General features: G+C 40.1%; 1 protein-coding gene across 1 annotated transcript in view; it reads left to right on the forward strand.

Moving 5' to 3' along the window:
* DEPTOR (DEP domain containing MTOR interacting protein) overlaps positions 1-25,373 on the forward strand; it is a 78,761-nt gene that overhangs the window by 18,087 nt on the left and 35,301 nt on the right. The window contains exons 2-4 of the mRNA XM_069854585.1: positions 12,644-12,822; positions 14,752-14,875; positions 20,508-20,686. Coding sequence (XP_069710686.1) covers positions 12,644-12,822; positions 14,752-14,875; positions 20,508-20,686 — 482 coding nt within the window. The remainder of the gene's footprint in view (positions 1-12,643; positions 12,823-14,751; positions 14,876-20,507; positions 20,687-25,373) is intronic.

Raw genomic sequence — 25,373 nt, forward strand, 5'->3', positions numbered from 1 at the left:
TAATTTCTTCTTTTCCATTTGGCACTTGCAGTAAAAGCTTATTGGATGTTTCACGTTTCTCCTTAAGAAAAACATGCAAAGATGAGTAGAATGCTAATTAGTATTATACTGATTCATTGCCTCCCACTGGTTGTGGAGGTCATACTAGCTTGCATTTTACACTAAAAGAAATGTTTTTCATAAGCAAAAGTGAACTGGGAAAGGCTGTAACGTGAGTCTGTTTAGACTTCTATCCTTTTCTACTTTAATAATTGCAGAATTATGTTAATTAAATGAATTTTTTTTTAAAAAAAATCATAGACTCATAGAATAGTTTGGGTTGGAAGGGACCTTAAAGATCATCTTGTTACATCCCCCCTGCCATGGGCAGGGACATGTCCCACTAGATCAGGCTGTGCCACTATATAAAATTAGACAACTTCCAGGTTTAAAAAGACCAGGATAACTATGACTATACATTAAGGTTCTTTGTGGTCGCTTCATGAGATCTCAGATGAGGGGCTGGTGGTTTCTGCAAACCTGGTGATTTGAGTCCCAGCATGATGAGAGGGCGTTGCATGTGGAGGCAAGAGAGCCAACCGAGTACAGACGTGTAGAAACTTCACCCAAGGCGAACTACAGAGTTGAGCTGTGGAGCTGTCAGAGGGATCCTCTGCCTGTATGTTCTGTGCTTTGATTTAGCAAGGAAGCAGACCACACCCTTGACCCCTGTGCAGGCTGCTGGCCAACTGATGGGGTTTCCTCACAGCAGATCCCCAGCTGTATTTTGACACAGTTTTGTCACAAAGGTTGTAGGATTCCCCTTGGACATTAGAGGAAAAAATGCCACTAGGCTGGTGTTAATTGCATGGTAAAATACCTGTCCCTCCAAACAGCCATATAAGGACTATTGTATGGTTGTACAGTAAAAATGAAGAACAAGTAATACCCTGCTGCAAAAGCAATGAAGCATGCTAACAAATACAGACATCTCTCGTCATACTTAGAGCTCCTGTGCTTTGGCAAGCACGTGAAGAATGTCTGTATATCTGCATACGCACTTCTAATAACAGCCTTAATCTAAACAGCAGATGTATCAATATGGGCAGTACTTGAACTTTTCTTTTTTGCAGCTGACATGAAACAGGACTTTAAAAAGGCTGTGACACCTGGTGTAGTGCATTCAAAGGCCAGCCTCTGATATTCTTCCTCTCTGTAGTATTCCCAAGGTTGTTAATAGGTATCAGTGTAAATCATGTAATTATAAAATATAGGACTAGAAGGTCTTCTGCAGAATATTATAACACAAAATCCTTTGGCATATTTATTACAGTTTTCTAAAAGGCATGCAAGTTCTTGCCTCTAGTAAGAATTAGAAAATTTTGCTTAAAAAATTAGCCTGTTTTTTACCTTAGGATCCCTCAGCATCAGTTAAATAGCTTTTCTTGCACTCCACATTTAACTCACCTGAAAGATTCATAGAATCATAGAATCATAGAATAACCAGGTTGGAAGAGACCCACCGGATCATCGAGTCCAACCATTCCTATCGAACACTAAACCATGCCCCTTAGCACCTCGTCCACCCATGCCTTAAACACCTCCAGGGAAGGTGAATCAACCACCTCCCTGGGCAGCCTGTTCCAGTGCCCAATGACCCTTTCTGTGAAAAATTTTTTCCTTAGTGTCCAGCCTAAATTTCCCCTGGCGGAGCTTGAGGCCATTCCCTCTTGTCCTGTCCCCTGTCACTTGGGAGAAGAGGCCAGCACCCTCCTCTCTACAACGTCCTTTCAGGTAGCTGTAGAGAGCAATGAGGTCTCCCCTCAGCCTCCTCTTCTCCAGGCTAAACAACCCCAGCTCTCTCAGCCGCTTCTTGTAAGACCTGTTCTCCAGCCCCCTCACCAGCTTTGTTGCTCTTCTCTGGACTCGCTCCAGAGCCTCAACATCCTTCTTGTGGTGAGGGGCCCAGAACTGAACACAGGATTCGAGGAGCGGTCTCACCAGTGCCGAGTACAGAGGGAGAATAACCTCCCTGGACCTGCTGGTCACACCGTTTCTGATACAAGCCAAGATGCCATTGGCCTTCTTGGCCACCTGGGCACACTGCTGGCTCATATTCAGTCGGCTGTCAACCAGCACACCCAGGTCCCTCTCCTCCAGGCAGCTTTCTAGCCAGACTTCTCCTAGTCTGTAGCACTGCACAGGGTTGTTGTACCCCAAGTGCAGGACCCGGCATTTGGCCTTGTTAAACCTCATGCCATTGGACTCAGCCCAGTGGTCCAGCCTGTTCCAATCCCTTTGCAGAGCCTCCCTACCCTCCAGCAGATCGACACTTCTACCCAGCTTAGTGTCGTCCGCAAACTTGCTAAGGGTGCACTCGATGCCTTCATCCAGGTCATTGATAAAGACATTGAACAGGGCTGGACCCAGCACTGAGCCCTGGGGAACCCCACTTGTCACTGGCCTCCAGCTGGATTTCACACCATTTACCACCACTCTCTGGGCCCGGCCATCCAACCAGTTTTCCACCCAGGAGAGTGTGCGCCTGTCCAGCCCAGAGGCTGACAGTTTCTCAAGCAGAATGCTGTGAGAAACTGTGTCAAAGGCTTTACTGAAGTTCAGGAATACCACATCCACAGCCTTTCCCTCATCCAGCAGCCGAGTCACTTTGTCATAGAAGGCGATCAGGTTAGTTTGGCTTTATAGACAAAAATTATAGATTATAGACAGCAATTCTGTTCTTGTCACTTTTGTTTAGATAAGGCTAGTGTCCCAAGCCCTTATCTTTTTCTCAGTGATCATGAGCCTGGCTCAACATTTCTCATACTGGCATAGTGCTACTTCATTGCGTTTCTTTGAACTTATTGTTCTTGAATGAAGATGTCATGAACAATATACATTATTTCGGTGATGTCCTGTAGTGTCATGTACAATGACACGAACAACTGCATTTTCTATCATTTCTGAAAACACCTCAGTACAACCCATGATTGTCTTTGGTTTTTGTAATGATAGCCTGTAGTCTGTGAAGTTTAGCTACTACAAATTCAGCTGTTTCTTATGGTCTGTTGCTTTCAACCTCTAAGTTCTCAGTTTTCAGCAGAGCATTTTGTTGTTAGGGCACAACTTTGCATTTAGAGTCTTATCTGTTCCTCCATTTGAATTTTTTCACTGTGAAGGTCATCCATACACAATTTGATCACCTCTAGGTGATCCAGTCAAATGGATCATTATTTTCAGTGTTTAAAAATTTGCATCAGTTCCAGTTTTATTTTGTAGTTTAGTGGTCACCCACTGGATTTCAACAGACTTCTAGAAGACAGTGGAAAGAACTCCCTTCAGTCATGTCTTCTGTCAGTGTAACATCCTGCATATTGTAGTATAGACAGCCGTAGGTAGGAGGCAAAAAAAGTATGAATCGGTGCCAAAATATGGTCAGACTGTTGTTTTATTTAAAGAAATTCAATGCAGAGTGCATTTTCTAGTCAGTATTTTTTCACATTATGCTTTCACAGTTTCCTTAAAAATAAAAACAAAGCCCTGTAATGCAGTTATACAAAACATTAAAAAAAAAAGGAAGCTGTTAATTTGGAATGGGAAGAGATAAACAAGGTGTGATGGCTTTCCTACAATGTACTGTATACTGAAAGACTAATGCATCTATACTAATTTTAGAGGCAAACTTACGTATTTATTGGAAGTGAGTAAGAAGTCTTGAATCACAGCATCAATTTAAAATTGGGTTTGTTAATAATAGTACATAGCACTAAGTATTTTATTACTCAGTTAATTACCTGTCAGGTACTGGATATTTGTGCTTCATGACACTCATGATTACACAGCACAGTAATTGGTTAACAGCTTTGTGTAGAGATAGCAAGCAAGTGCTAAAAGCTATTGAGATATTACTGCAGTGTGATGTATTATTAATGATGAAGGCAGAATTTTTTTTTCTATCTTTGAGCAGAGTTGCTAAGGATCACTGAAAGGAGTGCAGAGAATATAAGTAGCATAAAATATTGGGGAGAAGATCTGCAGATCTGCATTGCTCAGGCTGAGAGCAACGATACTGGGAAAGACTGAGATCAGGGGTTACCCAAAGCCGTAAAACTTCTCAGCAAAACTGTCGCTCATTGACTGGGTGGGAGAAATATCACAACTGCACTTGAGATAATGCACATGACTAATTTGAGTTCTTCTGTGGATTTCTTCCGTTACCTGTGGCAGATGACAACACCTTTTACTGTTTCCAGTGCAAACCTGTTCAGTACTGTAGTGCTTTCAATGTGTTACAGATCTGCTCTTCCTCTGATGTGCTAGGAGATGGGTGGGTAGAAAGACCTCCTCATTCTCAGGAAGTCTTCCACTTGCTGCATGTTGTGCGAGAGCGTAGCAGGGTCATATGCTGCTTTTTCCTGTGGATAGGTGTAAAAAGACGTCTGGTGCTCGAGGGACCTCAGCCTGTGGCTGTTTTTGGTCCTGCCCTCTTGGGGTGCAATGTGCATCCAGGAGAGTGGTTGTCATACAGCAGAGCTTTCTGGCACCCATAACCCTTTGTGTCTTTGCTGTAGCCCCCTCTTCTTGACTCCAGTGATGCAGACCAGCATCCTGTTCCCCAGTTTCCAGTCTGTCTCTCCAAGTTCCTGAATGGCAGTGCTAGCAGGAGTAGCTGTAGCAGTAGGGCTTGGGCTGTTAGACCAGTATTTGCTCAGTTTAGCTCATTTAGCATTTCAAAGGAACAGTCACCTCTCTCAGCCTTATTACTGAGATGATAAATTTGCATTCCATGACACAAATTGTATTGTTTTTCACTGATCTCCTATTAGACCTCCTTTCTCTGTTTTCTATCTGTAAAGTACTGTCGTTATTGACAGCGATTTTCAGTATAAGTCCATAGGAGTTGGTGGGCTTTTGGCTACTGTGTTAATCCAGTCAGGGGATGTCTATAACAACAGTTGCCTGTGGCTTCTTGTCTGACTTCAAAGTTTTATTAGTTTACAGCTAAACTCCTCAGTTTAGATTTGGGAAGATGTTGCCAAGAAAATTAATCCACAGAGGACTCACTGATTTCATAAGCCTAACAATGTCCATGCAATGGAGACAGAGGAAAATAATGTGAATAAAACATAGTTGATGAACATAAGCTAAGACGGCTTCTTCAGTGAAAAGTACATTGGTTCTTTTGGGGATCCACACAATAGTATCACATAGACCTCGATCTGCATGCATCCATCCTATGTGTGCACAATTATATTTGACTTCCTTGCAGAGAAGGAGAACGGTGAGTTTCTGAGTTCTGACAGCTTTAGCCCAGAAAGCAAGCGGCCAGAGTGAGACAGGCAGACTTCCACTTTCCTTATGACTAGGGACAGATGAAGTAATGACTTGCCTGCATTTTGTTTTTGTCTTTGTAAATCCCAGTTTTATGCTTTCCAGCAAGAGAGAAGCTCTCAAGATTCAGGTGTGCAAGCAGTTGAAAGTATTATTCATGTTTGTATGCATTTTGATTAAAAGTGAAATGAAAATGAAATGGCTTGGCAGGCAGCGAGATCAGCCACTTCACAGCCTTCTATGGACACAAGGAGAAAGTGTCGTTAAATCTGTTTCCTCACAAGTTGCTGAGTTTTCCTGCTTCTTGAAAGAGAGGTGAACAAATATTGTTTTGTTTTGGTGATACTGTTAGACTGCCCTCACATGTGGGTATATCATGTTCCTTTCTCCTACAGGGTCAAACTCTAGAAAAATACCATCATAAACATTCCGAAACTTGATATAAAAGTTATCTAAAGAACCTATTTACATTTACTGTTTTACCATGTTTATGCTGTCTTGTTTAGATTATAAAGCTTTGAGGCTTAAAAATCCAAACTTGTTTTTTTCAGTTGATGTCTAGTTTTATGACAGATCTGATATCCTCTGCAGTCTAGAGCAGTCACAAGGGAGGCTGTGGGTCTGAATTTCTGCCCTTAATGTTTGGGCTGAAAGAGTGTCTCCAAGACACGTCATTTAATCTCATTCTAAAGCCTGAGCCCTGTCTGTGTCTGTTCCCCAGAGCTTGCTTTGACCCCTGCCGGTGTTAGTAACATGTTATGAGTATTGGAGATGTCCCTGTACATACTCGGTTTCAGGCTCGCTGACCTTATTACTTTCTGAATTCATAAAAAAGGACTTCATATAAGAGGCAGAGCCGATGTTTTATTTAAGGCTACAGGAGCACTGGTGAACCATCACTTCTTTGGAAGCTTCAGGCATCCCTCCGCAGTGCACCAAGAGATGGTTTATTTGAAATGTCTCTATCTGCCTCTGCATTCTGCTATCCCCTCATGCTGGCTACATGACTGTGGGCAAAGAAAGTGGAGATAAACACAGGGATGAAAACTGATATCAGGAGATGCTTTGAAGACACCCTCTCTAACCTTATTTCAGATGGTAGAATTCCTCCTCTGCCACAGCTACCAACACAGAAAGATCTTCATGCTGTTTCCAGTGCAACCCCATGTCTTAAAGGGTATTTTAGCTCCTGTGAATATCAAGTAACAGAACTAAGTGATTGCAGAGCTGAGGCATAAATAGAAAAAGGAACAGGCAGCAGTGAACCGCTGACACTTCAACTGAGACTTGGCAAGCCTGGCTGGAAATGCTTGTCCCAGCAATATACATTGCATTTGCAGAGTACCTTCGTTATCTCCCCTGTGTACAAAGTTTGTATCATCAGTGGCCTATTTTAATTTTTTTGCTGACAGTGCAGAGGCAGAAGTTTAGTGTAAAGGACATTTTAGCTAGTTCCGTATATTCCTGGGTGTGTACATATACATAAATGTCACTGTATGCTCACTTGTTTTGTAATGAATTGGGTCTGCACTGACCTGTGAGTTTTAACTTTCAGTGGGAATCATGAGGTGTTTAAAGGATGGGTGGATGAGGTGCTGAGGGGCATGGTTTAGTGATTGATAGGAATGGTTGGACTCAATGATCCAGTGGGTCTTTTCCAACCTAGTGATTCTATGATTCTATGATTCTTAGTTACTGAGATACTTCGGGAAATGCTGTCTTTTATTAAGATGCCTGTCTACTGTGCCGTAGACAGGTACATGTTTATGTTCAGAAAACAACCAAATTTTGTGACCTCTGGGACGGGATGTACTTTGTGCCATGACTAATTATAACATCAGTGTATATTGTTCAGTAACTAGTAAATTCTGCTAGGAATCTCCATTTTTTGTTCTTCATTTAAAAAAATACCAACTTGTTCTATAATGATTTATTCTGTGATACAGATGATATATATATATAATATATATGGTATACAATATATGTCATGGTACATGATAGATACAAACGTATCATATCATACAAATATCCATATACAAATATGGACGCGCACATACCTATACTTCTGTCTCTGTCTATCATCTCTAACCCTATTTATATCTATATCTCTATCTATATATAGCTTGGCTTCACTAGGGGCAAGTCTTGCCTGACCAACCTGGTGGCCTTCTGTGATGTAGTGACTACATCAGTGGACAAGGGAAGAGCTATGTATGTCATCTGTATGGACTTCTGTAAGGCCTTTGACATGATTCCCCCCAACATCCCTCTGTTTAAATTGTAGGGATATGGATTTGATGGACGAACTGTTTGGTGGATGAGGAATTGTTTGGATGGTCACATCCAGTGAGTAGTGGTCAACACCTCAATGTCCAGATGGAGATCAGCAACAAGTGTTGTCCCTCAGGGGTCTGTATGGGGACCAGTACTGTTTAATATCTTCATCAGTGATGTAGACAGTGGGACTGAGTGCACTCTCAGTAAGTTTGCAGAAGACACCAAGCTGAGTGGTGCGGTTGACACACCTGAGGGAGCTGGACAAGGTTGAGAAGTGAGGCTGCGAATCTCAGTAAAGCCAAGTGCAAGGTCCTGCATCTGGTCTGGGGCAATCATTTGTATCAATACAGGCTGGAGTGGTGAAGGGAATGAGCACAGCCCTGGACAGAAAGATTTCACAGTACTGGTGGATGAAGAGCTGAGCAAGAGCCAGCAATGTGTACTCACAGCTGAGAAGGCCAGTGATATCCTGGGCTACATCAAAAGAAGCATGGCCAGCAGTTTGAGGGAGGCGATTCTGCCTCTCCATGAGGTGCTGCCTGGAGTACTGCATCCAGCTCTGGAGCCCTCAGCACAGGAAAGATACAGACCATTTGGAGTGGGTCCAGAGGAGGGTCACAGAAATGATCAGAGGGATGGAATACCTCTCCTATGAGGAAAGGCTGAGAGAGTTGGGGTTGTTCAGCTTGGAGAAGACTCCAGGGAGATCTTATTGCAGCCTTTCAGTGCTTAAAGGGATTATAAGAAAGATGGGGACAGATTTTTAAGTAGTGCTTCTTGTGATAGGACAAGGGGTGAGGGTTTTAAAGTGGAAGAGGGGAAATTTAGACTAGATATAAGGAGGTATTTTTTTACAATTTAGCTGGTAAACATTGGAACAGGTTGCCTGGAGAGGTGGTAGAAACCCCATCCCTGGAGGTGTTCAAGGCCAGGTTGGACGAAGCTTGAGCAACCTGATCTAGTTGAAGATGTCTCTGCCCGTGGCAGAGAGATTGGACAGGATGACCTTAAAGGGTCCCTTGTAATGCAAACTGTTCTATGATACATGCATGTATGTGTATGTGTGTTTGTATGTGTATGATTGCTTCAGGAAGGTTAAAAGAGGTGAAGGAGTGGAGCACGATATGAAAGTCTTCATACTGCGTTGTCTATCCAGTGTCAGGAACAAATGTGTTCCTTGCATGTTTTTACTGAGTCTTGCTAAGATAAACATAGGGATTACATAGGATGTACTAGGAAATGGTAGATGAATTATTCAGAAAATTACCAAGAAAAGTGTGAGGCTTTTTGTCTTTTCATGCACAGAAATCGGGACTGGATGGTGCTCTGCAAGATCTGTATTAGCCAAGCACAAACTACTAGGCTTAATAGAGGGAAATAGCTGGGTGAGATATTTGGACCATGGTTTAGTTAGTGACATCATTACTGTTTTCAGCCAGCAGGATTTAAAAGGAAAGCTAGACTAGCTTGCAGGCAGTGCCTTTGCAAAATCCTTACTGGTTGTTTCAGAGAAAGATGCAAGAAAATTGAAAATGCATAATTTCCCTGGTGTAAAGCAAAATGTAAATTTCATGTCACTGCAAGGGCGATTTCTTCCGAAGGTAGCGCCTGGTCTTTCATTTCTAGGCAAAGATTCTGATTTTTCCATTATCATGACTTTTCTGACAGTGGGCAAAGAAAATGCCTAATGACCTCCCAACAAATGACATTGTTCCTGATTAACTCTGAGCGTGTTTCCTGCAAAGCAGGAGCAATGTGTTCTGGGTAGGTTGTTCCATGCTACAAAGGAGGAAGGCACTTAAGTTTGGAGGAAGAGCCCCTTACATGTTAATTAGGAGCAACTCCTGTTTAGACAAGCCCCCACGAAAACTATTGTGGCACACATGCTTACAAAGGTAGACTGTCTGCGTTTGTTGCAAGCATGAATAATAGCCATGGATATCAATTTGTAAATACTCAAGGATTGCATATGCCTGTTACAGTTCCAAAGGAATTGCTCAAAGGCTTTAGTTCTCACATTGTATTATGCAGGTAGGGGAGACTGCGGCCACAAGGGCAAAATTTGGCAGATAATATTGAATAATACACGGAATTACATACAGATGATGTACTGGTGTACACAGGATTGTTTTCTGGCATTAGGCTATTAAGTGGTAGAAAGAAGGACAACTTTTTAAAGGCTTGTGGAATTGAGGTGTCCTCCCATCACGCCTTGTTCACCATCTCACTTTTCCCTCTTCTGCCCTCAAACTGGTCAAGGTTTGTCAGGGAGCTAATTCTCCTTGAGAAAAACTTTTAGCAAGAGAAGTGTGACTGGTATCAAGTTAGGTCTTTTCCAATCATCATGCAGACTAGCTTACGATAAATGATTAACAATACTTAAGCAGAAAACATCAAAGTCTTTTGTTGAGAGCCTGTTTCCCAATCACAAGGGATAAAGAATTTACCACTTCACTTGAACATTGATTCCAGTGTATAACTACATTGACCACTACGTTTTTTTCCCTTTTTATTCCATGTGATTTGGCTCTTGATAAGTATTTCTGAACAAGGACATATTTTTAGAATTCCTGCCTAAACTTTTGATTGGCATGCTGCAATATATGCTCAATAACTTTACCCGAGGCTTTTATATTTGTAGTTTATACCTATACCAGGTACAATTTCAGTTTATTGAGCTACTTCTCCTCCATATAGTTTGATTTTTAGCAGGATTGTGGAGGTGAAGGAACCCTGAGAGAAAGAACAGCATGCACCACCATGGAGAAAATCTGAATTCCCTTTCTGCTCTTTATTCCAAGTAAATTAGCCTGGACATAATTCAGTATCCTTACAATTGCTTTAGACTGCAGGGGAAGTTCCCACTCCTATTTGGAAATTGTGGATAAATTTGTTTTTTCAGGTTTCTTGAGGCTTACGTGGTCATGCTCTGTTTGACTTAATGTGTTTGTAACCTCTTAGCAAATTTGGATCCACTTTAGCAAGTGGGTGGAGATAATTAAGGTAATGAAATGTCTATGAGTTTTATGAATATAGGCAAAAAAAATATAACAGACCTTATAAATGCTCTGAATAAGGAAAAAAGGTTGCAGTGGGAACTCATGTCTTTTGACATAACAGAGAACTTGAAATATTTATAAGCCCACCAACTGCAGGAAAGCCTTCAATCAAAATTTAAGACATAAATACTCCTTTCTGGGGCGCTTGGCTGCTGACTTGTTTGTGGAATACCAGACCAGACCTGGCACTACATGATGTTTGGACAAAGAATTTCATAGAAGGAGATTGCGCTCTCATGTGAGATGAAGTCCATCCATTTAGACTTAACACTGATGGCTGAAAGCTGGGTCCAGCCGTCTGTGTATGTATTATACACTCCTTCCCTAGTGGTGTTCTTGCTGATTATTGTGCAACATAAGGCTGGATAAAAATTAACAGAATTTAGAATATATTTTAAATGAAAAGCTCCATCAGACATACCAATAACTGCATGTTCTATAATTAAAACAGCGTAGGCTTTTCTTTCTAAGTATGGGAACCACTGTTAGAGCAGACCTGGAAAATATGCTTTAAGCAAAGGTATTTTAGCTCAGAGAATTTCACAATGCATTACCAGCACTTCTTTCTGGAATAGTACTGTTTCATCAGTATTTTCAATGTAGAAGTCATAATTTTTTTATAATGTTTACACAACTGGTTTAGAATTCATTATCAGAGATTGGTCATTCCAGTGTACTTCAAGGCTAAATGCTGCAAAACAAAAACATGGCTTTGCTACTATTTTTAGGTAGAAGCCTATGTAAGTCTTGTCTAATGCTCTAATAATAATTTCTTCACTGATTTCAGCCAATAATTTTCCGTTACCTGGATTCTACAGAAAAATGAATGTTTCATATTGAAATCACAGTGAGAGGAAAACTGGTTGGACTCCTGCTTTGTGCTTCTTGAGGTTCATTTAACACCCTTCTGTGCTTCTCCCTGTCTAGAAAACAAAGATAGCTGTACCCTCTACAATTATTATAGCATTATTCAGGACTTCTTTGAAGTCAGTGAGAATGTTTACTACGTAGGATCCTGGCCACTTGGAAATTAATGACAATATTTCTGTTTGTGATAGGAGCCCAAGTATTGTGATTTCTATGCTTTCTTCAGAACTGTTGAATAGGCATGGTACTACAAAAACGGTGCTATTAACATTTTTAATTAAAATGAAAACAAGAAAGCAGAAAGCTTAAACTTAAAAAAAAATCTCTATCCATTAATTTAGTGATGTAACTAATTTTGTGTATTTTTAGAAAAAAGACTAAACATACAGATGCAAAATGCCAGAACCCTTGCTAACAAGGTAATACCCTAATCAGGATCTTGCCTTCTGACCTAAGCATCTGAAAACCAGCCAACTAGCTTGCTTTCAAGATGATGGATGGGATTTTGCAGATTGATAGCATTTACCAACAGTTCCACAAGTGAGAAAACAGTTCTTCTTTATTTGGAGTAGGAGACAACTTTTTCTTGCTAGATAACATTGCATTGAAACAACTTTGCACCTGAGTTTTAAATCATAAATGCTATGCTTGTTGTACTGCTGGAGGCAAAATGCAGTTACCCGACCAAGGAAGAAAACACAGCTAAAAAAATACGAATGGGATTAAAAAAAAAAATTTATGGTAATGATACCATAAAATAAAAAAGTAACATGGAGCATATTAGCAGTAATATAGGAAAATTAATTCCAATTTATTGACAGTTTAATTGACCTAGAGGAAGTACTTTAATGGGCTTAGAATGCTGTGCTGTTCTTCATCTTTTTAATCTTTTCCACTGGGCAGAAAACCAGTTTTTCCAAGTATGAAGGTTAAAGTTAAAATGAATAATTGCTTTGCATTGCCTCATGGTCAGACGCCAGCGCTGGACATGTGACCAAGTCCGTTCCTCTTCCATCCAGCTTCTGCAAAGCTCATCCTGTGCTTGGGTGCATCTGCTCCACGCTTTTCCCAGTCTTGCTAGTTACAAAGGCTCTTTACACGTGATATTCATATGGTGCTTTGATCCTCAGGCTCCGACTGCATGAAGAAAAGGTCATTAAAGATCGGCGTCACCACCTTAAGACGTACCCAAATTGCTTTGTTGCCAAAGAGCTCATCGACTGGCTGATTGACCATAAAGAGGCCTCAGACCGAGAGACAGCAATTAAATTGGTGCAGAAATTATTGGATCACAGCATTATCCACCATGGTAAGTACAATATAAGCAGCTAAAAAGTTCTAAGCTAGATTTTATTGATGGCTGTGAAATAAAGAAATCCTGCCCCTGCTCCTCAACCAAGTATAGGACAGGTAGGACCCTTTCCCTGACAGACTGGGAGCATCTCCCTTGAATTGTACTGCACCACAAGATCCCCCATGTCCCGAGGGACCAAGAAGGGCTGAAAAGGTGTGTAGGGACATTACGCATGTTGGTACAAGGCAGGAGGAAAGTCACTGGATACTGTGTTTTCCTGCCTTCAGAGCAGCCCCAGCTGGATCCTGTCGCCTCTCTCCCTACTGCCTTCACCTCCCTGCTCCCCAGTGCACAGTTTCCCAGATGAAAAACCCATCTGAAAAATTAGCCAGCAAAAAAAGATCATTTTTCTCATGTGGATTAGTTCTCTGGCCCTGTCCCTCACACCAGCTGCACAAACATTAGCGCTGGTACAGCTGCAAGAAAGTTAGTTGTCCAACTGTGCCTCAATTAATTTTCTCCTAAACTTGTTGTCTGTTTGGGATCTGTTCCTTTCAGCTTCTTGAATAACAATTTACACTGATGAAAAGGAGACTTCCAATTCAGCAGTAGCATTTAGTTGCCTTTTGGTGCACAGAAAGACTAGGAAGTACACAAACAAAGAAGATCCAAGGCCTTGATTTCAAGCGTATAGTATTACCCCTCTCAAAAAAGGCAAAATGTACCATTTGTTTCTTTTTTTTAAGGGAAAACAGAGCAACTGTGAACAGATGAATGTTGACTTTATGCAGAGGTCACTGTATGTGCAATACTGCTGCTATCTGCAATACATTAACAGCACCTTAATTAAACGAAGAAATGCACATATTGAATGAGTGCCACTTCTACAGCTTCTGCTCAGCTATTAAAATTCTGGGTTGTTATGGAAACTGGGACTCATGGCAGATAGTTAAAGAATAAAGTAATTATAGGGCATTCAAATCTGACTACTTAATCCTCTGTTGAGAAGATGTCGGTGAAGAGTTGCGTGGATGCCTGAGTGACTTAATTTAATTGAGCAATAAGTGTTTTATTGTTGAACGTTTGTTTAAAGCTTTAACAGCCTTTGAATTTTTTCTGCCTCAGGATCCAATCACACACTGTAACTTCCGATCAAATTTTATATATGTGTGTGTATATATTAACATAGAGCAGGTATTTCTTGAAATTTTCATGTGCTGCATTGAAATCTAATAAAATAGTTTGTGAAGTGAGCTAGGACAAATTCAGAGACATTTAGTTAGGTTCTGCAGGATGCTCAGAGCATCCTTTCAACTCCTGTGTCATGTGAAAAGGGTACCAGTTCCTTCCTCTCTGGCGTGGAAGATGAGCCCATCTTTGCGGCTGACAACTCTGCTAGGAGCTGCTTCGTTGGGATGTCTTTCCCATTATTTTATGCCCTTGCTGGAATTCTGTTCTGCATTTACGAGAGTCCATTGTCAGCTGCTCGCTTACAAAGCTGTATTTTGCATTTGTCAATATGCTCCTATTGTAGATACCACTAGCTGGCTGGCATCACAGAACAATCCAGACAATTTTAAGAGGGCAAAAGGCTTTCATTTTAACTGTTTCTACAGTCTTGTCTCAGTTTTTCTAAGGCATTGCTCAATGGATACAAGTAACTTTAAGAAGTTTACCAATACTTAAATTATTGGATATTCTATATTGGTGGCCTTTTAAACTCACAAGCTAACAGACTGTTTTCGTCAAAAGGTTTTCTGGGTACACAGTATGCTTTTTTGCTCTTTATGTTTGCGATAATGCTTACAAAACTGATGAACATTTATCCCCCTTACCTAGAAATTTGGTTACCTATCTGTAAGTTCAGCAGCAATACCTGATAAATGGATCCTCAACTCCTTGACATCTATATGAAGATTTTTTTTAACTTATTTTACATTTCAGTCTGTGATGAGCATAAGGAATTCAAGGATGTCAAACTGTTCTACCGCTTCAGAAAAGATGATGGGACGTTTCCACTGGACAATGAGGTGAAGGTGTTCATGAGAGGACAAAGACTGTATGAAAAGTATGTTGCGTTCAGTATCCCTAATGTGTTGAAAACAGTACCACATGAGGCAAATGATACTTGTTAATCTACTTTGGAATAGTCAGAGGGTTTTAAATCATGTAGTAAAGGTTATGGCTAATCCCATTACTTTATTTCATAACCCTGCTCTCTCTCTTTTGCTTTCCTATCATGTTCACTTGTAGCAGTTTGTTTAAAATGAAATTTTCTTCTGTACTGGGTTGTGAATACATACTTTATAAAAACCCAATGAAACTTTAAGCCCCTTGAACTGTATTCTGTAAAACTAATCAGTAATGGATGATTTGCCATGTAAAATTGTTATCGCAAGACCTAAACTTTTAGTACGTCAACGTGTCCTGAACAAATGGCTACATATCTTTTGAGACTCTTATCTTCACTGGGAAGCGTGATTTTAAATAATAGGTGAAATTTATCTTCAGTGTTCCAGTCTGCAAAGCTTCTACATCAGAAAGGTTATATTAAACGCAGTTTCAAAAAAGTTCCAACTAAGAAGGTTTAATTAAGATTTGAAACAGATGATTATGCTGAGATACTGCATATCCCTCTGGATTGCTTCCATCAAATAACTAGGCAGTTTAACCATACTTCCCAATCTATAATTAGTGATGATTTTATTCAGGATGTAGAGGTTGTGACATGGTACTTTCAAGCAGAGTGAATAAAATGCATGTTGGCATATACTACAAACTAATACAGAAGTTGTGAGATGTTATTTAACAAAAAGCTTGAAGCATTGCTCCAGACTGAATCCCACCCACTGTCCTGTTTGGTTAGAGCAGAAGCATGCAGCAACCAGGAGATGCTTTGTCTTCTAGCTGGAGTAATTTTGTTTCCCTCTTAGAAAAAATTGCTCCGAAAAATCCCAATTTAAAAGCTGGTGATAAATATTATTTTCAAAGTTAGAAAGGTCTGAAGGTCAGTTTCGTGAAGGAACAATTAAATTGAAATATAAACCAATAATTGTAAATGCCACTTGTTTTGTTGCACCCATAGTATAAAATTAACTGAGATTCAGTGACTTTGACTATTTAAAATAAAATAAAATGCTTCATAAGATGGAAGAAAATACACTACTGGAAAAGAATCTTTCATTGGATCTGCTAGAGTAGATGAATTGAATTACCCATCTCCAAAATCTGTGCTTTCCCAAGCATGGCTGTTGCTCCTTTAGGCTCTGTAACACACAGGGCTTGCAGGCCTGGCCAATACTTTGAAAAGTCAATCAATGTGTCTACAGTTGCAAATCTTTTTTCTATTTGTTTTCTATATTTATATTTTGATTCTTCTGTGAGAAAAATATTTTTTTGTTGGTGAGGGTGATAACAATGCTCTGCATGAAAAAGCCATGGTGGGAAAAACTCTCTTCTACCACTGTCTGCTTCTATATCCATTTCTCTGCATTGAGAACTATCCCCAGACCAATGTCTAGTGTCCAGTTTGTCCAATGCTGTACAAGCAGAAAAATGTTCATAAAAGTATATATTGTTCCCACCTTGGAAAAGGAGTTAATGCCAAAAGTAGCACCTACATCTAAATATAACTGCCTTCTCATGAGAGGGTGGCTCCTAGGCAACATACCTAAAGGGTTCAGAAACTTTTAAAACCAGCCCTGAGTACTAAATATAGTACAGATTAAAAATGCACGGCATTTCAAAAACAGTATGATAGTCAAAGCTAGTCAAAATTCTCCATGGATCATTGGAAATATTTTATATTCATGGGAGGTCAGGATGCATACCTACGCTATCTGGACATCACCTTGTTTATTGTAGCAAATACCACCTGCAGTGCACCTGGATTTCCTTAGATTCCTTGTCCATGCACAGTTGTTAGCAATATCTTCACAGTTTCATTGGATGCATTTTAAGCTCTAATACTAAAAGTCAGACTACTACAGAAATACTTATACAATTAAATGTAGATCTGTTGCATTGTTTTGCTGATAGTGTTGAGAAAGAAAATACTAATTCAGTGCAATTAAACTAGTTATTAAATGGCAACAATTGGAGAAAAGTATTCATGCATAGACATGAAGTCACTTACCAGTATATTCAACTTGTTTATCACAATGCCTGTAGGCCTAATTGGAAGAGATATGTAGCTACGCCAAAGGAAATCTGTCTGAATCCAACATATTTTCAAAATCTGTATTTAATTTTGTAGATGTTGCTGATCTTGACTAGACTTTGCTGGTTTAACACAGACTTATAATACTATTTCCTGCTCTTCTCCACCCACTGCATTAGGGCTGGAGTACTGTTCCATCCAGAAGCCAGCATAGTTTGTGCTTGCCAAAATTGTGGAAGTGTTATCCAACATCAATCCGTGCAGATTTGTACCCTCAATGGGTAAAATGAGCAGAATGCGTCAGGAGAGCCAGCAGGTTATTGCATAGGCAGAGGAATGGATGTGTTACGCAGGTTCCCTGCATTCGGACAGCTCTTTTGGGTAAATGCCCTGTGTTCTCCCCTGGGACATGGGAACTTTCAGGCTGTTCCTCCGCTGAGAAGCTCCCTTTTCCTGGCTCCCTCTGTGCGACCACAAAGCTCGTTGTAGCCTGAATTCTCTTCTCTTGTGGCATTACCTCCTTCACCTACTGCGGACATCTTCAGCAGCTAGACCTGTGCAATTAGAAGATTAAAAATCAGTCTCTGGTTGTATGCTCCCTTCATTTGCCCTGAAAATCATAAATCAGTTCAGATTCCCTGCACTTCATTGCAAACTTTGGCAATCCTTTCTGTGAACATACTTTGAACTTCAAGTTTGTAACTAGACATGAAGCCTAATGGATTTCATATAGTCTTGTCTGAAAATTGCTGAATGGTTTGTTAGGTCCAAGGACAGTATAAGTTTCCATGCTCTGCAGGACTGACCAAATACATTGAATAAGATAAACATGTTTCCTGTTCAACAAAACACTCCCTGCAAATCTTAAATAAGTCCATCACAGACCTCTCATAGCTTTAAAAAAAAAAAATCTGCTTGCTCAGACATTGTATTTTTATGACATTTGCAATTCTCAGTAGGTTTTGGTCAGGCACGCAGGACTGTTGTTTCTGATGCAGTCGAGTTTAGGAGTTATAAGTCATCCTAAGATGTTGACTCCAACTGAGATTTTTCAACCAGATTTCACAGTGAAACAAGTGTAGATTTATGGTTTTAAGTTCAGGAAATAATTCAGATAATTTTGAGATCGCATTCTTTGAATCACTTTCGTTTTAACTCATCAGTGGTTAAGTCAAATTTATCCCCTGGTGTGGTTATTTAGATAAAACAAGGTTAAATTTTTCTTTTGAAAAGGGTTTTAATTTCCCTGTTTGGCTAAATACATTCCCTTAATGCAGGGTAACACTAGTTTTAGCAAATAATATTTTCTCACATGAGTAGTCTCATGTTTTTTTCAAACCAGGATAAAATGTGTGATGTAGAGACACTATCCAGTTTTGGCTAATGAAAGGCTGGGATTTTGGCTGGTGTAAATTGACACAGCTTTGTTGACAGCCATGGAGTTACAGTGATTTACTGCACTTAGCAGTGTAAACCTATGGATTGCTGCTTCTGGGTTTGTTAAACTGTCAGTTTGTCGTGTCTGTTTGTTCACAAGTCCAAATCCTTTGCAGTGCTATTCTGGGCACATGCAGAAGGGTGTGAAATGTCAAGCTGAGTGTTTTTCCACTTGATATTTTTCCAGATTTCTTTTGTGTCTCTTTAAAAATCTAACAATTAGCATCTCTTTTTCAAGGACCTTTCTATCTGCAACTTCAATGAGCTGGTCAAGTAATTATAGACTCATCAAAGAACAACTAACACAATCCCGATGTTTTGTTATTTAGTGCCTGTAGAGCCTGGGTAACGAGTTCTGGGTAACCATGCAGCAGATGGTATGAAAAGACACGAGCTTTGGGTTTTTATTTTTTTCTGAGGGGAAACAAGCATACTGAAGAGACACATTTAAAGATGGTCCCTTGGAGTGCCGTCTGTAGTAGATGTGGTTAGTGTGGGACAAAATGTTGCCCTGCATGCAGATGCTTTTAAATCAAAATATGAAAAAGAATGAAGTCTTTGCAAGAGTTCTGGAGCCAATGCCTTGTCCCCTGTGGCACATATTCTTGCTTTTGGCCTCATCCCTGACTTCAGCTGATTTTGACTTTCTTAGTTCTTAATCAGCTTATAGGTGCTGGCAAGGATGCACCAACATCAAAATGAACAATTCATTACATCTGCCACTGACATACAACTGTAGCTAAACTGCCTTTGTTTGGTTTGATGATCTGCTGCCTGGTGGTCACATCCAGACAGTTAAGGCTTCTGGTTAGCTCTTGTTAAAGTCAAGAGAATAAATCTTTCAGGTGAAACCTGAGTCCTGTCAATCCTCCTCATTTTAATTCCAAATGCAGCTTTTCTCTGTGTTCTTATGGCACAGAATTTTGTGACGTCTCCAAAAGAGGTGACATTATATTTCATGAAATGTGGACATGCTGGCATTTCAAAAGAGTTGGCTCGTGTATGGATTCAAATTCAAACTCAAATTTTTGATCAGAAGGGCAAAGTTTCCAGAATTTTCCAGAATTTTCAATTATGCCCTTAATTTCAAAATACTGGTGAGAACTTAGTCTGATATGGAAAAAACCCCAACCCATGTCATTCTTGAGTTGTTATTCTGAAAGAGTTATCACTTGTGCTATTATTAAACTATAATAAATAAAATAATTATGAAGAAAAATGAAATTAGTAAATTAGGAGGCTATGGTGCTCAGTCTAACAAAACAAAAAACAGTGGGCTTCTGTATTGAAAGTGAGCAGTCCTTATTTCTTCTTTCAAACTGTCTTCTCTCTCAAACTGTCAGCCTTACCTTTGCATTAACAAAATACTGAGACTTTTTTTTTTTTAATAGTGTGCCATTTGTGTAGGTTGCTTGAACAGAGAAGAATTTTATTAGTTTATTTAATCTAAGTGCATGCCATTTACTGGGAGATTTAGTGACACATCTGTACTCTGGTGTTACACCGAGCTAACAGAGACACAGAGACTATGAGACCCAGATGTGCTCAGGTCTGTAACTTCACTGATTGCAGCTGCATCACTGAGTGTCGTATGCTAAATACTTACCAACCATCAAACCCACAGAACTATGTTTTTTTCTTCCTCTTGAATTTTTCTGCATCTGCTTCAAATCTTATGCGGAGAATTTTCAAAATCATCTAAATGACTTTGGGACATAGTCCTGCTAACTGTAAAAATTAATTAGGATTTTTTGAACACATCAGTCATAATGCGGTGCTTTTAGACTAATTTTGTTTCAAAGTGATTATACATAAACTTTTAGAGAAGCGAAAGAACTAAACCGGAGAAATGTGAAACTGAAAAATCTTGTTTTCGTTTAGAGATAAAACAAGAAATCATTAACTTCACACAGAGATATAAAGCCTAATTTTTTTTACAAAGCAGTTGTAATTCACATCCTAAATTTAGATTGATAGCTTGAGGAAAGATTTAGTGAGTCACTGAAAGGTTCACATCTGTTTGCTTAATATCAGTGAGATTTGCCACAATAAGTTGCTTATTTGAAGAACCATTTTCCCTACCAATTTTCTCTCCCCATACCAGGCTGATGAGTTCTGAAAACACTCTTCTGCAAGCCAGGGAAGAAGAAGGAGTCAAGTATGAACGGACCTTTGTGGCATCGGAGTTCATTGACTGGCTGATCCAGGAAGGAGAGGCCACGACACGAAGTGAAGCAGAGCAGCTTGGCCGCAGACTTTTGGAGCATGGGATTATACAGCATGGTGAGAAACTTACTGGCAGGTAGCAAAAGCTACATTTTTTGTAGCACTTTCTTTAGGTCAAATCATGTGGAGGGGCTCTTGTCTTCTTGGTCATAATATGTACAAATTCTAAATAATTTCATGTAAGAGTCTAGGTAACTTTATTTAACAAAAGGATGGCTTTTTCAAAAACTGATTGTCTTAGTTCTGAAAATTCTGCCTCAAATGCAGAATACACGTAGAATTTAGGATTGTATAATAACAACATGAGGATGTGGATGAAAAGCAATGCTTCTACACTCGTGGTAATTAACTTATAGAACTTATCAGTGATACATATAATTGAGGTAAATAGCTTTGTAGGGATCAAGTAGGGATTAGAGCCATAAATAAGCTAAATTTTGTGTGTAGAATAAAAATGACAGGTTCTATATATCTTTCTGCTTGTGGACAGAAACAGAGCACAATCTGATGCCAGAAAAGTAGCTTTCCCTCTTGGTTCCAGCGTTGTTCTTTTATGTTTGGGCAAGAAAGAAGGTATGGCTTTCAAAGGACGTGTTACATCTATCCTAGTGGTGTTACTTCTTTAACACAGGAACCAGGTAATTTCTTTATGGTCTAACACAATGTGTCTGGCAGATACAGCTTCACTAAGGAGCTGCCTCTATTAAGGGTGGAGGAGACACCGTTTTATCTCTATACTGCCCTGAGGGTGAAGAAATAAATGCCTCTGGCTCTAAAACCTATTTTGCATGTTGTCAGCATCTTCTCTCAGTATAGGTTTCCCTTCTTCGACCAGGCATTTTCCACCTCAGACATAATAAAAAGGTGCATGGAGATGATGGAACAGACTGGCAGTAGCTGTTAATGCACAATAGATCTTGGTGATTCAAATGTTGTCAAATCAACCCTAATTCTGTCAGAGAACAAACAATTCACCAGATTATCAGGTTGTTAATATACAAGGTGCTAGATGGACTAGGTTGCTTGGTGCTTTGTAAGAAAACCTAGTTTTAAGAAATAGACAAAAAATGGGGCATAAGTGACCTGCAGAGTTCCTTCGTGGTTGTAATCATGTTCACATTATCTTTAGCTTCCACTTACTAGGAGCTACTTCTGAATGTTTACAGTAATCAGCTTCCAGTTCTATAATTACCTCTGTGCTTCCTCTGATTTATAGGGTGCCAACTGCCTGGAGCTTGATGGATAGGGAAAGTGTGCCACCCCTCCTCTTTATAACAGTGATTATTTCATTCCTGTTTTTACCCAAGTGTTTTCTGTATATTAGATATGAGGTAAACTTTACTTAAAAAAAATAGAAAACATAAAAGGCAAAAATGAGATTTACACTGCTGTTTATGTTTTGCAGAAGGAATAAAGTCAGGGCTTGATACTTGGTGCAAAGCTGGATTTACTTTGCTACTGAAATCTTTGCAGAGCTCAGCAAGTCAGGATGTGGCTTTTATTCCAGATCAGCCATTGTTTTGTTAATGAAGGCAAATGATCAGCAGTGCACATTGGCAGGGAAATGATTTTGCATCTGTCAAGTTGGGTTTCTGGGGTATTCCTGAGTGACAATGGTCCCACTCACCTTGATGGATTGTCCTGGCTGGTTTTTTGAATTTATCCCCTTCTAGCGTTCAAAACAGCCCAGAAAGAGCTCTTGTAGGAAGTGATTTGAAACTCGGGAAGGGGCACAAGCAGGGTGCTGGGAATTAGTTGATTGTTGAGGAAGTGGCCTTTTCTCTACAAGATACCATCTTCTTCCTCGCTCAGCTGTTAGTGGGGTAAAGGTAACTCGGTGGGGATTTCACACTGACTTGATGGGAAAGCTGGAAGCAAAATAAAACTGGGTGACGTGTTTGAGATTTATCTTTAGCAGTGGACATGCTTTGTGCACGCTCCTAAGCAGATTTCATATTTTATTCTCTGGATTTCACTGAAACAATTTGTCTAGATAGTGTTAGGAAAGTACCATCAGAACTAATATGTAGCTGGGCTGGGGTTCACCTTAGCAGATGGGCATGATCTTCACATTTTGGGGGTTTATGTTATGCTGACTTTCTCTGAGAAGGGAACTTGAAATGTGAACTCCTAGTACAGAACTGGAATATAAACTGTAAAACAGCAGGAGTGGTATTTTTGTCCCCCCCTTGTCTCACTGAATTCTAGGTCCAATTGCAAAAAAAAAAAAAAAAGAGAAAGCAGTAAAAGTACAGTAAATTCACCATACTATGCTCCCTTTGTTTTGTATCTCATCAGCAGTACCAAAATGTTACTTGACACTAATTGGCATCCTTGTTGGCAGAACCAGCATAAAGACTCTTGACTGTGCAGGAGTGAAGAATAAAACATTTTCCTGCCCTAAAGGCAGTCTTTTGCTGGCAGTATTGTTTGATATCCACAATATGGAATAAAATAGAGCTTTCTCTACTCTTCATATGAAGTATTTATTACCTTACTTAATGCAATAAAAAGTAATAGAAATAGCTGCATTGAGTTGCCAGTCTCAGTAGTAATTTTCCAGCCACAACTGAATTGTGCAATTTATTTTTACTGATACTGACTTTCATTTCAATTACTCAGAGAAGCTCTATTCTGCAGCTGAGGTACTGTATTCAAAACAGCTTCCTGACACATTTATCTTCGCTTTAATTGGTCAGGCATAAACCAGGTTTCACACAGGAAATGAACACTGATGATAATTTTAAAAAGGAAAACAGTGGTTTAAGAGGAATTGCATAAGTGCTGTAAAAACATCAAATGTTTCAGTTTAAAAATAATTTTCCTAATCTCTTTGGGCATACATAACTATACATATTTCCCCTGCCATACATGAAAATGATGAAATGTGCTTAAGTGCTGAATTGTTTCCTTCCAAATTCCCACTGGAACTTACAAATCATAACCTCCTAACCACCATTTTCACAAATAGGAGCCAGATGTTCTTCCCTATAGACTGGTACCCCCAGGTATTATGGAAGAAAAATAAAAATTAAGTAGCAGAGTATTATGCACTGTACATTTCCTGAAGGCTTGTGCTGGCAGTGTAATTGCCAGTAGTTATTCTGAATTTGTGGACACCAATGGTATTTACCAGAATGCAGGAATAAAGGTTGTGTGAAGAGTTATAAACACAGTGATGCACATTCAGTAAGGGAAGTGACAAAAGGTGCACAAGATACATTTTCACAGCTGTAGAAAAGCCCTTTTCTAGTATGGTGAAGTACATAGAGTTTTGTAATATTAACAGATAAGCCTTTCCTCTAGGAGACTGGCTCTTCCTATGGAAATGATGAGACGGATTAGCTACTGTGGTTAAAATTTGCATGCAATGAAAGAAGGAAGTTCTCTGCTGGCTCCAGGGTAGATCAGACCAAAGCAGGAACGGGCTAAGGGCAGATGGATTGTCCACACACAATCACAGCCCTTGGTCAGTCTGGAAAACAGAGATACTGAGATGTCCAAGGAGGAAAAGGGCATCATCCACAGAGCTCTTTCTGGCTTGACTTTTTGGTTCATACTTGCTCATGGTGCTGGCTGCAGCACTTACCCTCTACACGTTTGGCCTCAGCAGCAGAGCACACTGACATGACCCACTAAGTGTTCCTGTCCTCTTCTGAGGATTCGCTGGGTATGGAAGCTGCAGGGAAGGGGGAGCACAAAGAAACATCTGCTCACCTTGCAGAAATGTTTAAGATCTGGAATCTCAAGTGGAATCTCAACTTGCTGGTTTAGGATCGGGTTAATACTGTTAAGAGTAACCTATGCCTTCTTGGGACAGAGCCTGCACTTCACAAGGTGAATATTTCTATTTCCTCTTTGGCAATGACCAACCATAGCATGTTTAGAAATACTTTTTAATACGTCTCGAGTCTAAACACATAGTGATTGCACTGCCCCACAGACGATATGGTGAGTGCAGCTCTCCTAGTTGAACCTGCAAGAAGTGTGCGTCTGAGCCACAGTGCTCGCCTTCTCATGCCAGATCACCTCTCTCTTTTTGCAGTTTCTCTTTCCCAAGATGCTGCTGACGTACAAGTTCATATGCTTGGTGTAATTTCCTCTCTGACTCTACTCCAGCACCTTCCCCAGGTGGTGACTGCAACACGGTTCAGCACAAAGCGATTTGCATGGCTGCCCACTCTGCTCTAGGGAGGTCAGGGTGCAGATTCTCAGCCTTAGGCTAGCAGAGGAACACATATGTGATCAGTTCTGGAAAGGCCATAGAGGGAATGAGTGAGAATAGAAAAATCTCTTTTGGGGATGACTGGCTGGCAGGTATCTTCCTTTGAAACTTTTTATCAGTGCTAGGATTTTATAATGATACTAAATATGTGGCAAGATGTCCCAGAATCACAGAATGGCAGGGGTTGGAAGGGAACTCTGGAGATCATCTAATCCAACTGCCCTGTTAAAGCAGGTTCACCTACAGCAGGTTGCGCAGGGTTTTGAGTATCTCCAGAGAAGAAGGTTCCACAGCCTTTCTTGCAGATTGAGGGAGGTTATCCTCCCCTTCTACTCTGCTAGTGAGGCCGTATCTGGAGTACTGTGTCCAGTTCTGGGCTCTCCAGTTCAAGATAGACAAGGAATTACTGGAGAGACTCCAGTGGAAGGCCATGAAGATGATTAAGGGACTGCAGCATCCCTCTTATGAGGAGAGGCTGAGTGAGTTCCTAGGCATGATGTGTCGTCTTCTTCCCTCCCT

Source organism: Phaenicophaeus curvirostris, chromosome 3 (genome assembly GCF_032191515.1).
Source record: "Phaenicophaeus curvirostris isolate KB17595 chromosome 3, BPBGC_Pcur_1.0, whole genome shotgun sequence".
In the NCBI taxonomy this organism is placed as follows: Eukaryota; Metazoa; Chordata; class Aves; order Cuculiformes; family Cuculidae; genus Phaenicophaeus; species Phaenicophaeus curvirostris.